Here is a 12,064-nt window from a genome sequence, read left to right on the forward strand (position 1 = left end):
CACAGGATCTCTGGCTATTCACAGGGCCTCTGGCTATTCACAGGGGTCTCTGGCTATTCACAGGGGTCTCTGGCTATTCACAGGGCTCTCTGGGTATTCACAGGGCCACTGGCTATTCACAGGGTCTCTGGCTATTCACAGGGCCACTGGCTATTCACAGGGCCACTGGCTATTCACAGGGTCTCTGGCTATTCACAGGGGTCTCTGGCTATTCATAGAACCCACTGGCTATTCACAGGGTCTCTGGCTATTCACAGGGCCACTGGCTATTCACAGGGCTCTCTGGCTATTCACAGGGCCCACTGGCTATTCACAGGATCTCTAGCTATTCACAGGGTCTCTGGCTATTCACAGGGCCTCTGGCTATTCACAGGGGTCTCTGGCTATTCACAGGATCTCTAGCTATTCACAGGGTCTCTGGCTATTCACAGGATCTCTAGCTATTCACAGGGTCTCTGGCTATTCACAGGGTCTCTGGCTATTCACAGGGGTCTCTGGTTATTCACAGGGCCTCTAGCTATTCACAGGGCCTCTGGCTATTCACAGGGGTCTCTGGCTATTCACAGGGGTCTCTGGCCATTCACAGGGCCACTGGCCATTCACAGGGGTCTCTGGCTATTCACAGGGTCTCTGGCTATTCACAGGGCCTCTGGCTATTCACAGGGTCTCTGGCTATTCACAGGGCCTCTGGCTATTCACAGGGCCTCTGGCTATTCACAGGGGCCATTGGTGCTGACTGTGTCAACATCTGCAATCTGGTGACCCCTCACTGCCAGAGCACCGCACTAACTCTAAACTCAGTGTGGACACCAAATCAGTACAGCTCACTGAAAACCTCTTGAATGTTTCAAGGGCGTGCGCCTTGTCTATTAATGAGAACTAGGAACAGCCAGGGGGCCTCCCTAGGACCAGACCATCACAGACTAGCAATGCCAGGGCTGAGACCCAGAAAGCCCAAAACACTGAAGTTTCCCATGGTTGCATGACTGGCACTGAAAATGGTCCTGAACCTAACGCCCACCCAACACCCACACAGAAGGGAACCTTCAAGAGCCAATCAAAGGTCTCCTTTATAAAGTCCCAAGGAAAAGACAAAACAGCTGGCTTTAAAGAAACAACATGGGGGAGACATGTTTATGATTTCCTGTCCTTTTCACGACTCCTTGTAATCCACTCCTGGCAACCCCACCTCCGCTTTTCCAATGACAGGGTACAACGACTGGCAGTGTCATAGGGCACTCACCTGGTCTCTTGGGTGACTTAAGCTGTAGGAAGAATAACAACAAGAAAGTCTCAGAGAAAATCGTCTTAGAAGCAACGCGAAGCATCAGAGATGTCATGGTGACTTTAGCAGGTGACAGGAACTTACGTCACGCCACACGTGAGCCTTTCAAGTACATCAGAAACATCCCACTCTACCTTGTTCAGCGTTCTCAGGTCCTCCATGATCTGCTCGTCTGTTAACAAGTAGTTTAGTTGAGGTGCTGAGAGTTAAAGAACGTGTGAGAAACGCACGGCTTCCAAGGAGACAAAGGACCCCAAGGCCCCCAAGGCTTTGGGACTGGGGAGGCCTGAGCTACAGAAAGGCTGTTTTCAAGGTAAGAACTTGCCTCTTTAAAAAAGTTGACTCTCATGCTAAAAGTCATAGGGCACAGACAAGAACTCATCGTGAACCTCGTACACACTGCTCTGAGGGGAAGGGATGCTGGCCAGTAGATGTCACAGTGGTGGGAACACAGTACAGGAAGGTGACAATTTCATCTCAGGGAGAAAAAACACTGCTGCTCCCAAGTTTGAAGCTTTGCAGACAGACATGGAAAGGCTACTCTCACAGTGGCTTAGTTCATGCTGTGAACGGGAGAGGCATGGAGCACGCCCTCTGCTGGTTGCACACAAAGTACAGCCCACGCTGGGCAAACTGCTACACTTAATCTACCAAAGAGAGTGTTCCACACTGGCCCACTGGCCACGTCCATGGCCATACAGCATCTTCCATGAATACAAGACCTACTTGTGGAACAGTTCACGACCCACTAGTGTAGAGGCAGGTAACTGGTAGACTACCCATGGCAGTACACAAGCCACCAGTATAGAGAGAAGCATGCAACTAGTACACTACAGCAGTCTACAACCCGCTAGTCCAGAGGCAGAGAACCGGTGGGCCAGGACCGTCTGCAGCCCAGTACTGTGGTCAGATGACTGGTGGGCCAGGACTGTCTGCAGCCCAGGAGGCAAAGGTGGGTAACTGGGACCACAGCAGGCAGTGCTGTCCTCAATTTACACATCTCACTATAAGCTGCTTGAAGGGAGTTGAGAACAAGGCTGTTTCCAAAAGAGCACCTTTCTATGTAACCATTTACTGGAAACCTCTCCAATGAAAAGCAATAGTTGAAGACTCCAGCGCAGAATGGCCAACCCGTCCTGTGGGTAAGTATCTCACATATGCTTTCCCGACCCGGACTGCCGCTGGTTTATGAGACTGTGACCCTGCATACACTACTATATACACCGCGCATAGGATTTCACAACGCAAGCCTGGTACAAATGGATATCAGGAGCCGGTTTTCTCCTCTTGTCTGGAATGGGGACAGGATCGTTTGGTCGCCTCCGCAATTTTCTGGTCATGATGGGTTTCACCTCCATAGAATCTGTGGCAAGAATGGAAGGGGTCAGTCTATCCACCTGTCCCTGGAGCCAGCTGGGGTCCTGCAGCATCAGAACATCTGTCCCCCAGACATCCCACTACCGCTGTGTGACCAAGCACACACAGTCTCTACACGAGCCCAGACAGACAGATTGACACCCACGGCAGGTTGCAGGCCCTGTGCTCACCCGAGTCACGCCAGCTGAGCACCGAGTCACAGGCTAGGAGACTGAAAAGAGCCTGGGGCTCAGGCAGGCACCTCGTGTCTGCTGCTCCCACAGAGGCTGGGTGTTGAAGACCATGGGCACAGAAAGCCCTTTTCAAGGCCACTGACCCCAGCCAAGGCTTGTATATGAAGTCTTTGCTTACACACTCCCAACTTTCTTCTACAGAACCCTTTGTAGCTACCAGAGGGCAGGACCGATACAACAGATAGGGGACAGGGTCGCCTTCACCCTGGGTTTCTCTGTGAGGCTTCAGTGGACGGATTCCACACAGGGAAATGTCTCCTCCCCCAGAAGCAGCCACTCAGATCTGCACCTAGCGTGGCACCTGAGTCTGAACCTGCTAAAACCAGCAAGAGCGTCGTCAAACATCAGCTTCCTAGGAGACTGGCCAGTGAGCCCGAGAATTCAACTGGGGCAGCACAAAATCAAACTCCCAGGTCTGAAGCTCAGACCCTGGAGTGTGACAACACTGGAGAGGACATCTGAGCAGGACACATCTCAGTCATGTAACCTCCAAACAGTTAACCCAACTGCCTTGCATTACAAGCCTCCCTGGCTTCTGTGAGACAAGCACTACCTGGAGTCACACTGGGGCTGCTGCCCGCCCACCCACTCAACAGGCAATCCACCAGAGTGGAGAAGCCCAGCAGTGCCGGGCCTGTCTGGAAGAGAACACCGAATGCTAGGTAGTCTAGCGCATCCCCTGGGGCGCTTCCCGGCAACCTTAGTACCACAGTACCAGGCCTTGGTTCTGCACCTCTAGGCAGCTCGCTCATGTCCTGCCCGTCCCCAGGGGCAGTCCCAACTTTCCTTTAGCATATTTTAACCATAAAGCAAGCTCGCCCATCTCCCTCCTAAGTGGAATCTAAGGGAGTGAGCTAACCCCAAAGCAGAGGCAGGAAGACAGGCTGAGCAGAGGCTGGGAGACGGGGTGAGGGAGGTCACTACGAGGCTCCACCCGGACGAGGGGATGGGTCCACCATCATCCTGCACAGCGCTGACTACAGGCAACTAGGTAGGCAGCACTGAGCTTTCGGGACAGTCTCTGGGCCCTGAGACTGTCAGTGTTTCCACTAGGAAACGACAGCTAAAGCGAGCCCCCCCAGGACTAACAGCCTCATCCATCCCCAGCAGGCCGGCAGGCTCACCCACATGTCACAAGTCACTGCAGCAGGAGGGAGCACATGGTGGGGAGAGCAGGGGGTAACGTCAGCATCGGGTGTTTGGAGGCCAAACCATGCTGGGAACAGAGACACCAAGAGACCTTTGTCCCCCGGGACAAAGGGCCGACGTTTAGGTGGGGCCCACCGCCCCAGGTCAGGTCACCTCATCATCCTATCCCCACCCCACCCCACCCCACAGATCTTTCTGTGTGTCTTTCCCTGACTCCCAAAGCCCCTTGCACTGGAGCATCAGGTACAGCCACACTACAACAAGCCTGAGCCTGTCACATCTTTGCCTCGCCTTACTTTAAACCTGGAAGGTCTGGGAACTCTCCAATATTGTCTCCAGCCAGCAACGGGACCGTCCCCACTCAGGAGAGGACGGAGCCAGTCTAATGCAGTTAGAACAGACTGGCTTTGGTACTAGCTAGGTCCTTTGGGACTACAGGGACTTAGGACAAGAGGCTGACTTCTGAGTCCACCCCGACACTTTCAAGCCTGGAAAATGACACCCATGCCACCCCAATCAAGCAAAACTGTGCAAGTGAATGACGCCACACCTGCTAGGTGCCAGGGATCTGTTCTGTGCCAGCCGACCCTCCAGACTCCCCACTACCCCTCACAGGGCAAGACAAGGCCCCTCAGAAGAGGCCTGTGGGCCTCCTGAGGCGCCTGACCTCACAGGAGGCACTGGCTTTCTACCTCAACGTTATGGCTGCTCACAGGGCCAGCTACACAGCCAGTATGTCCTAAAGCAACTCTGGGGGTTTTACTGAGGTCATGAGTAGCATCCAGCAGGGACTGGAGGGTTAGTGGACACCCTAGTGGACAAATGTCAGGAAAACAACAGGAGCCAAGCAGCTACCGACTGGCCTTCCAGTCAGAGGAAAGGCAGACCGAAAATGGCCACGCCTGGGCTACAGAGGTGGCTCAGACAGAGGAACCTGGTTCGGTTCCCAGCCCCTCCTCAGTTAGCTCAGGACCACCCGTGACTCTGGCTCTAAAGCGTTTGGGGGGTTCTGGGTGACTGCAAACACATGACATAAGCATGTGCATGCACAAGTGTGCATATACATGCATGCACACACACACACAAACACATACACACAGATAAATCTTAAAAAAAAAAAAAAAAGTTAGCACCCCCGATGCCTTAAAGGGCCTGGGACCTGCCTGGTCATCGATTTGGGTCACTTATAACCCTGGCCTCAACACCAAAGGCTCACCAGAGAGTGGCCCAACAACCCATGGGCAGGCCCTGGGGGTGGTCCCTGGCACAGCCCCACCCCCCATGACCCGGGTATGCAGGAGGCAGCTGGTGCAGCAGCACCACTTGCAGCACAGCACACAGCGAGCACATGGACAGATAGCCCTGGTGTGCCCAGGAGGCTGAGGAGACCGAGGGCCTTCCGCTACTCCCCCGGGTCCCAGGTCATAAGTGCTGGACAGAGCAGGCGGCCCACGGCACCTGCTTTCTTCCTATGGCCTCTCCTCGACTTTTTAAATCTCAGAGTTGAAAAGGCCATTTAAGACATGGCTTCTGTGGACAGAGCTGGAAGCAGTTGGCTTGTTTCCTTCCATCCAACAGCACCATCTGCGGAAGGCCATTATCCTTCCAGCCTCGGTGCCTCCCGCCCGCCCTCCCTCCCTCCACTGCCAGTGCTCTCCACGCCAAGGTACCAAATGGCTTGAGGAAGGACATGGGTACCTTTCTACCCGTGGATGGATTTAAATGCTTCCACGATCTGCTTTACTGCGCTACAAATGAGCTCCCTGTCTTTATTTGTCTTTTCTGCCTTCTGCCTCCGTTCAGATGCTGGTTATAAACCACCTGGCCAAGGCCTGATGCTTGTCAGTAGCTAGGACACCAAGGCACACCTAAGGTGAGCGTGTCCTTCCCTGCAGATGGGGCAGGCGGGCGGGAGCAGCTATAACTGGCGGGAGTTCCCACCAGCCTAAAGGCGGCTCCCGAACAGCTGGAGGCTCCGGCAGAGTGAGGCCTCAATGCCAGTCACAACCACCAGCAAGAAAACTGTGGGTGGCTCAGAACCAGCGGCGGGGGGGGGGGGGGGGGGGGGACGGGGACAGACGGGGGACACTGGTGCCTGACTGAGGAACCAGCGCTGCAGGCTACCCTAACACCCACCCCATGTTTCCGAGCTGCACTCATGCCTTCTGCCAAGCCCTCAGCCGGTTTTCAAAAACCTCACTCCCTCCCCACCAGACCCTGCCTCACTGACTCAAAGTCAGCTCCAAGATTTCTGTGAAAACCCAGATGTCCTACAGAGCCCTGTTAAAATCTGTCCCAGAGCAACAGGACCTTCTGGACAGATGATGAAGACTAAGTTTCGGGGTGTGCGGAAGAATACGCCCCCCCCCCATGAAGCCATGTGGCAAACTCAGCGCTGACTTGTAATGACGACCCTGCCAGTGCGGAAACGGCTGGTCCTTGCCAGTGCTTTCTATCCTGTGATTCACCAGCCTGCAGATGGCATCAGGAGAGTCGGGCCTGCTGCACCCCCCAGACCTGTCTATAACCCGCTGAACTCCCTGGACGGCAGATCCCAGCTGCTAGGGAGGAACCAGACACTCGAAATACGACGATCGATGGATCAATCGGGACGGAGCTGCTAAGCTTCACGGCTCTGAAGGAATCTCTGGCTCTGAGTCTCACAGCACCGCCTGGGGGAAGGGAGCCCCCAACTACCTCCCTGGTGACATCAGAGGACAACACCCTTTTCTGATTGGAATGACAGCAGCAATCTTCAGGTGGTCCTGGTAAGAGACTCAAATGTAAGACACAAACAGCAGCTGACCAGGAGCCAGTGAGGCACAAGTCTGAGTGTGCAATTAATTGCTTCCAAACAGCCCGCACCTGTCCTGCCTGTCACATGACACCCCAGGCACGAAGTCCAGAGATAAAGCAGGATCTGACCCCTCGACAGGGAGAAGCTACTCGGCCTGCCTCAGTCCCCAGGTGGTGCGGGGTGGGTCAGGAAGCCAGGTCTCCACCACCGTGCCCTGCTCCCGGGCGTGAGAGGAGTATCGAGGGCAGCCCCCAGGGACGGGGCCTTCTGTACCTCCGGTCAGCTCCATCGTGAGTTTCTCATTCTCGATCATCTTCTTCTTCTCCTCCAGCTCGGCAATTAGGTTCTCCTTCAGTTCCACCTTCTTGTCTTCAAACTCCTTCACAGCCGCCTTCTTCTCTTTAATGTAATTCCTCTCCACCTGTTCCGTCTGAGGAGGAGAGACGCTGCTGAGGCGGGGCGGCCATGAGCACCAGCCCCGGGCCAGCTCTTATCTCAGGAGCAGAGAAAGCCTGAGACTTAATTTCACCCACACCAACCCATGTGACCAGAGGCCTTGGGGACAATCCCAACAGGTCCCCAACCCCAGCCACGTAACAGCATTTGCTTCCAAGGCACTGTACTGTCGCCCTGCCCACCCCTTCCCCCATCATGAGTCTGCGGAGGCTTTAACATCAAACAGTCTCTCCCGAGAGCCCAGGGTTGTTCCTTTGGGAAGGACACAATTTCAAGTGAAAACAGCCCATTCCAGGTGACGTTTCTGCATTCAACATTAATTACAGGATACTAAAGCCAGACAGTGGGCTATTATGTTTGATCTGTAAGAACAAAAGCAACTTCAGACCATTCATTAGGTGGCTGAGCCCTCAAGCACTCAAGTATCAAAATTAAGCTATTAATAAAATAAAGAACTGTGTAGAAGCCCCCTTGTGACATTTCCCCACTGCCCTGGGTGCTGGCTACGGGCTATGACTGAGGCATACCCTCTGCCTGGCCACGGCTGTACAGGCCAAACTAATTTTAGTAAAAACACCTGCCAGTTAACTTGAATCTGATAAGCAAAAAAAAAGCATCTTTTATGTCCCACTGGGCCCAAGGGCAGCATATCATTCAAGAACCAGGCCCTTGTCTCAGCACCACAGCACCGAACCATCATTGACATGAAGGGAAATGTTGACTCCATCTTGACCCATAACCCATGAAGCCCAAACACAAGGCAGATCTGTGAAGCCAACTCAGAGATGGGCTATGGGGAACCAGTGGCAAAGCAACAGACTTAGTCTGGAGACAGACGGTCATAATGTGAGGTAAAGGTCAATGAACAGATGGTGGGCTAGAGAGATGGGTTAGCAGGGAGCGCTCTGCTCCTCCAAAGGACCCGGGTCTGGTCTCTGTGCCCACAATGGATGGCTCTCAATTGCGGGTAATTCCAGCTTCAGGGGACCCAGAACCCTCTTCAGGCCTCCAAAGGCACACACATACATAAATTACATTTTAAATTAAAGAACAAGAAAGAAACAGCGTGGAGCAGCATCTTAACCCAACACGGTTGGGAGGGACCGCAGAACACTCCTGGGTGGATGGGAGGTCTAAGTGGGCATTAAGCATCCCTAACCAAGCAAGCTGTGGTGACGTTCCCAAACCGGCCACTTGCTAACAGAAGGCAAGGCCAGGGGACCAAGGGTCAGACTCTCCTAGGAGCCTACAAAGGCAAAGGATCCTGGTACTTACTTCCAGCTGCAGGAAGAGCTCTGAAAGAGAGAAAGGCACAGTTAAGACCCGCCAGCCGCCATCTTCCTAGATAGGGAGGGTGCTGGGGTTCACCGAGGGGCTGGGGCAGGTCTACCTCCCCAGCCTGGCAGGATGCGCTCACTCAGGCCCACCTAGTAACACAGCACAGTGAGTCACAATGCAGCCACCTTAGAGGCAGAGTCCACGTGGAGGCTTCCTAAGCGGGGCAGATACATGACAAGACAGGACCCCTCTAGGACCCCCCACCCCGAGGACAAGGGGCTGGGCTCAGCTGGGATTTAACTGTGGTCATTCTCTCGAACTCCAGATCCAAGGCAGCCCCCTTCTCGAGGCCTCCCTGACAGAACCGAAACCATCAAGGTCTCCTCTACGCCTCCTCAGTGCCTACTGTGTGCCAGCAACGACTGTTTACCTACGTGACGGCTAGTCTTGGTGGTCAACTTGCCTACCTCTGGAATTAACTGAAACCCAAGTGGCTGGGTACATCTGTGAGGGATTTCTCTTAGAAATCATTTGAAGTGGGAAGACCCACCTTTGATCCGGATCTTCTGAGTTGGGAAGATCCACCTTTAAACTGGACCATAACTTTGGGTGGCAGCCTCTATAAAGGACATGGAAGAAGGAAGCTTGTTCCCTGCCTGCTTGCCCTCACTCTCACTGGCTAGCCCATTCCTTCACTGGCACCAGAGCCTACTTCTTCCGGATTCCGGCGTATATAGAAGACCAGTTGAAGCACTCGTGTTTTCCGGTGAGACACAGCCACTAATGGACAAACTGGACCACAGCCCTGAGGCTGCTCTAACAACCCTTTGTGTACATACAGGCTCACGCGATCTGTTCTCTTCCACTAGGGACAGGATACTGTCCGCTCTGGTAAAGATGGAGATTGTAGCAAAATGTACCTGGGATTTCCTGTCTCTAGGTGAGCGTGGGCCTACTATTGGTCCACAGTACCATGAGCAGACCAGATACATCTGGTCTGTGGGCGCTTCTGTAAACCTCAAATTCTAACCGCCCATTTACCTCTGCAAACACATCCACACATCCACCACAGAGCCTTCAGACTTTCAGAATTCAGACTAAGAGCCCAGACTTTATGTCGATGAAAAGCATTTGGAGCAGTCAAGCCCCTGTCCCAGAAGCTAAAGTCACTCTAGCCCGGGGAAATATGGGCCGGGAAGCCTGCTGCACGGTTCCCTAACTCCTGGTACCCCTTAACTTTATGTAGGTCGGTACCTTTGGCCAATGAAACAGTGAGTTTCCTAAAGGCACAGACAATGTGCTGGTGACATCACGTTGCTCAAAGCACCAATGTGCACAAACGCTTAGGCACCCCGAACAAACGCTGGCTGCAAACAGCAGACCGGCATTCCAGCCGCTAAGTGCTTGAAATGCATAGAGGCCAACACAAGGCCACACCCCTCATCTCTGGCACAGCCGAGCTACTCAAGGTGTGATGGACTCCAGCCTCCTCCACCCAGGGGACAAGAGTGAGGAGCCGCCCAGCCGCCCTGACTACTGGAGGACAGGGGACAGCTTTCTGTAACGGCAGCCTTGGCTATGCCACCCTTCCCCTCTCCCAGTGGAAGGTTCAGGTGTGTTATGGGTCTGCATTCTATCAGCACGGACAGACAGGTAGAAAGCATGAAGGTGTCGGGCCTGAGCTGGAGCACCAACCTGCGTTCCGGATCCTTTCCCTGTACTGCTGATCCAGCTTCTTCATCCGCTTCTGATACTCCTGTAGCGTACCTGATGGGGCAGGCACGGGGCACAGTGACCCGGGGAGCCAGCCTGCTCTGCACACTCCCCTCCCCTCAGTCACACTCTAGCACTGGAGCCGCCTAGAGAGCCATACCAGAGAGGAGGACACAGCAGACAGCACCAGACCATGTGGCGCTTCCCCCTCCCGCCAGACCTCCCCCAGGGGCGAGTAGTCGGGCAAGGGGGCCAGGTGACGACGCTGAGCACCTGAGGTGCCAACGACGACAAAGCAGTTACACTGACAGGGACCCTGAGACCCTAAGCCCTGCTCAGAGCCAGCAGCTGCCTGCTCAGGCTCCAGTCCCTTCTTCCTTCACTTTGAAGATGAAGCAAGAGGTGGGACATGCCCCAAAGTCAGATTCCTTAGAGAATAGTGACACTGTGTTGTAAGATCTTAGAAAGCTGCTCTCCGTCTCAGACAGCCGCCATGGAGACTGCTGTGGTGAAGCTTGGCCCAGGGAGAACTTGATTCCTTTGAGAACGACACCTGTCTCTCAATGTTTCTTCCATTTGTGCGTGTGTGTGCGCACTTTGTGTGTGTGTGTGTGTGTGTGTGTGTGTGTGTGCATGTGTGCATGCATGCATGTGTGTGTATGTGAGTGCCTGTGTGCATATGGGGTATGTGTGTGTTTGTGTGTGTGTGCACACACATGCGTGTGTGCGCGTGTGTCTGGAGGTCAGAGGACATCGTTTGGAGTGAGCTCTCCCTTCCTACCATGTGAACTGTGGGCACCACACTCAGGCCGTGAGGCATGGCGTCAGCTCCTTTATTCACTGAGCGATCCTGCCGACCCTCAACAGCCTCTTAAAAGACAAAGTCTATCTTAGGCATGGTGGTCTCCAATCTATGCCCCAAGGCCCCAAGGGAAATGTCAAGAGTGTGTTCCGCACTTCATGAAGACAGTGAAATAGGAAAGCCAGGAACTCGCTCTGACTGAAACAGACCAGTCTCATCGCATACTTCAAGGGCTTGCAGCAGGGGGCGCTGTGGAGCGCGGGCAGTGGCACACCTACCTTCCTGCAGCTGCTGCAGCTGCCTCTTCAAAGATGCCAGTTTGTCCTGATACATCCTGCAAGAGAGGAAGGGCTCAGTGCACAGGTCGGAGGAGCGGGCTGTCCTGGAGATGCGAGAGCTGCGGACTTCGGGACAGAGAAGGGGAGTCAGGCTGAGGAGGTTTGAGGTGAAGGGATCACAAAGAGACACACCCCCGCACTCCTGAAGTGTGTACTCCCCGGGAAGCTGTGAGAACTGCACAGAGAGAGAGCTGCAGGCACTAGCGTACCCCTACAGTACAAGGTAAGCAAGAGCAGACCAAGAATGGCAGGTGAAAGGGGGCTGAGGAGACGGGGTAAGAACACTTGCCACCAGCCCTAACGGCCAGAGTTCCACCTGTGGGCCCAGCAGAGAACTGGTCCCTGCAAGCTGTCACCTGACTCACAGTGCAGCGCAGCGCAGCATATCTCCCTTAATGCACAAGAAGAATACACAGAAATGTGATTTCCAAGGGATTGTGGGTAGTGGGATAAGGCACCCTCAGCACACCTGCTCTACCAACAGCTCGGCCATGTAAGGGCCACAACCCTTCCCGCCTCGTGAAAGCTACTGCTTTTCCAAGATCTGAACAAGGATGCTAATTAATCCAGGCTCAAAAGGCAAATGCAGACAGCTGGGTGTGGTGGTGCACACCTTTAATCCCAGCACTTGGGAGG

At 54.1% G+C, this 12,064-nt stretch overlaps 1 protein-coding gene across 1 annotated transcript in view; it reads right to left on the minus strand.

Moving 5' to 3' along the window:
• Positions 1–12,064, minus strand: part of Suds3 (SDS3 homolog, SIN3A corepressor complex component) — a 24,679-nt gene that overhangs the window by 7,055 nt on the left and 5,560 nt on the right. Inside the window, exons 3-9 of the mRNA XM_021222749.1 lie at positions 11,369–11,424; positions 10,271–10,342; positions 8,573–8,592; positions 7,115–7,271; positions 2,553–2,648; positions 1,420–1,481; positions 1,244–1,265 (exon numbers count right to left, since the gene is read on the minus strand). Of these exons, the coding sequence (XP_021078408.1) occupies positions 1,244–1,265; positions 1,420–1,481; positions 2,553–2,648; positions 7,115–7,271; positions 8,573–8,592; positions 10,271–10,342; positions 11,369–11,424 (485 nt within the window). The remainder of the gene's footprint in view (positions 1–1,243; positions 1,266–1,419; positions 1,482–2,552; positions 2,649–7,114; positions 7,272–8,572; positions 8,593–10,270; positions 10,343–11,368; positions 11,425–12,064) is intronic.

Source organism: Mus pahari, chromosome 23 (genome assembly GCF_900095145.1).
Source record: "Mus pahari chromosome 23, PAHARI_EIJ_v1.1, whole genome shotgun sequence".
Taxonomy (NCBI): Eukaryota; Metazoa; Chordata; class Mammalia; order Rodentia; family Muridae; genus Mus; species Mus pahari.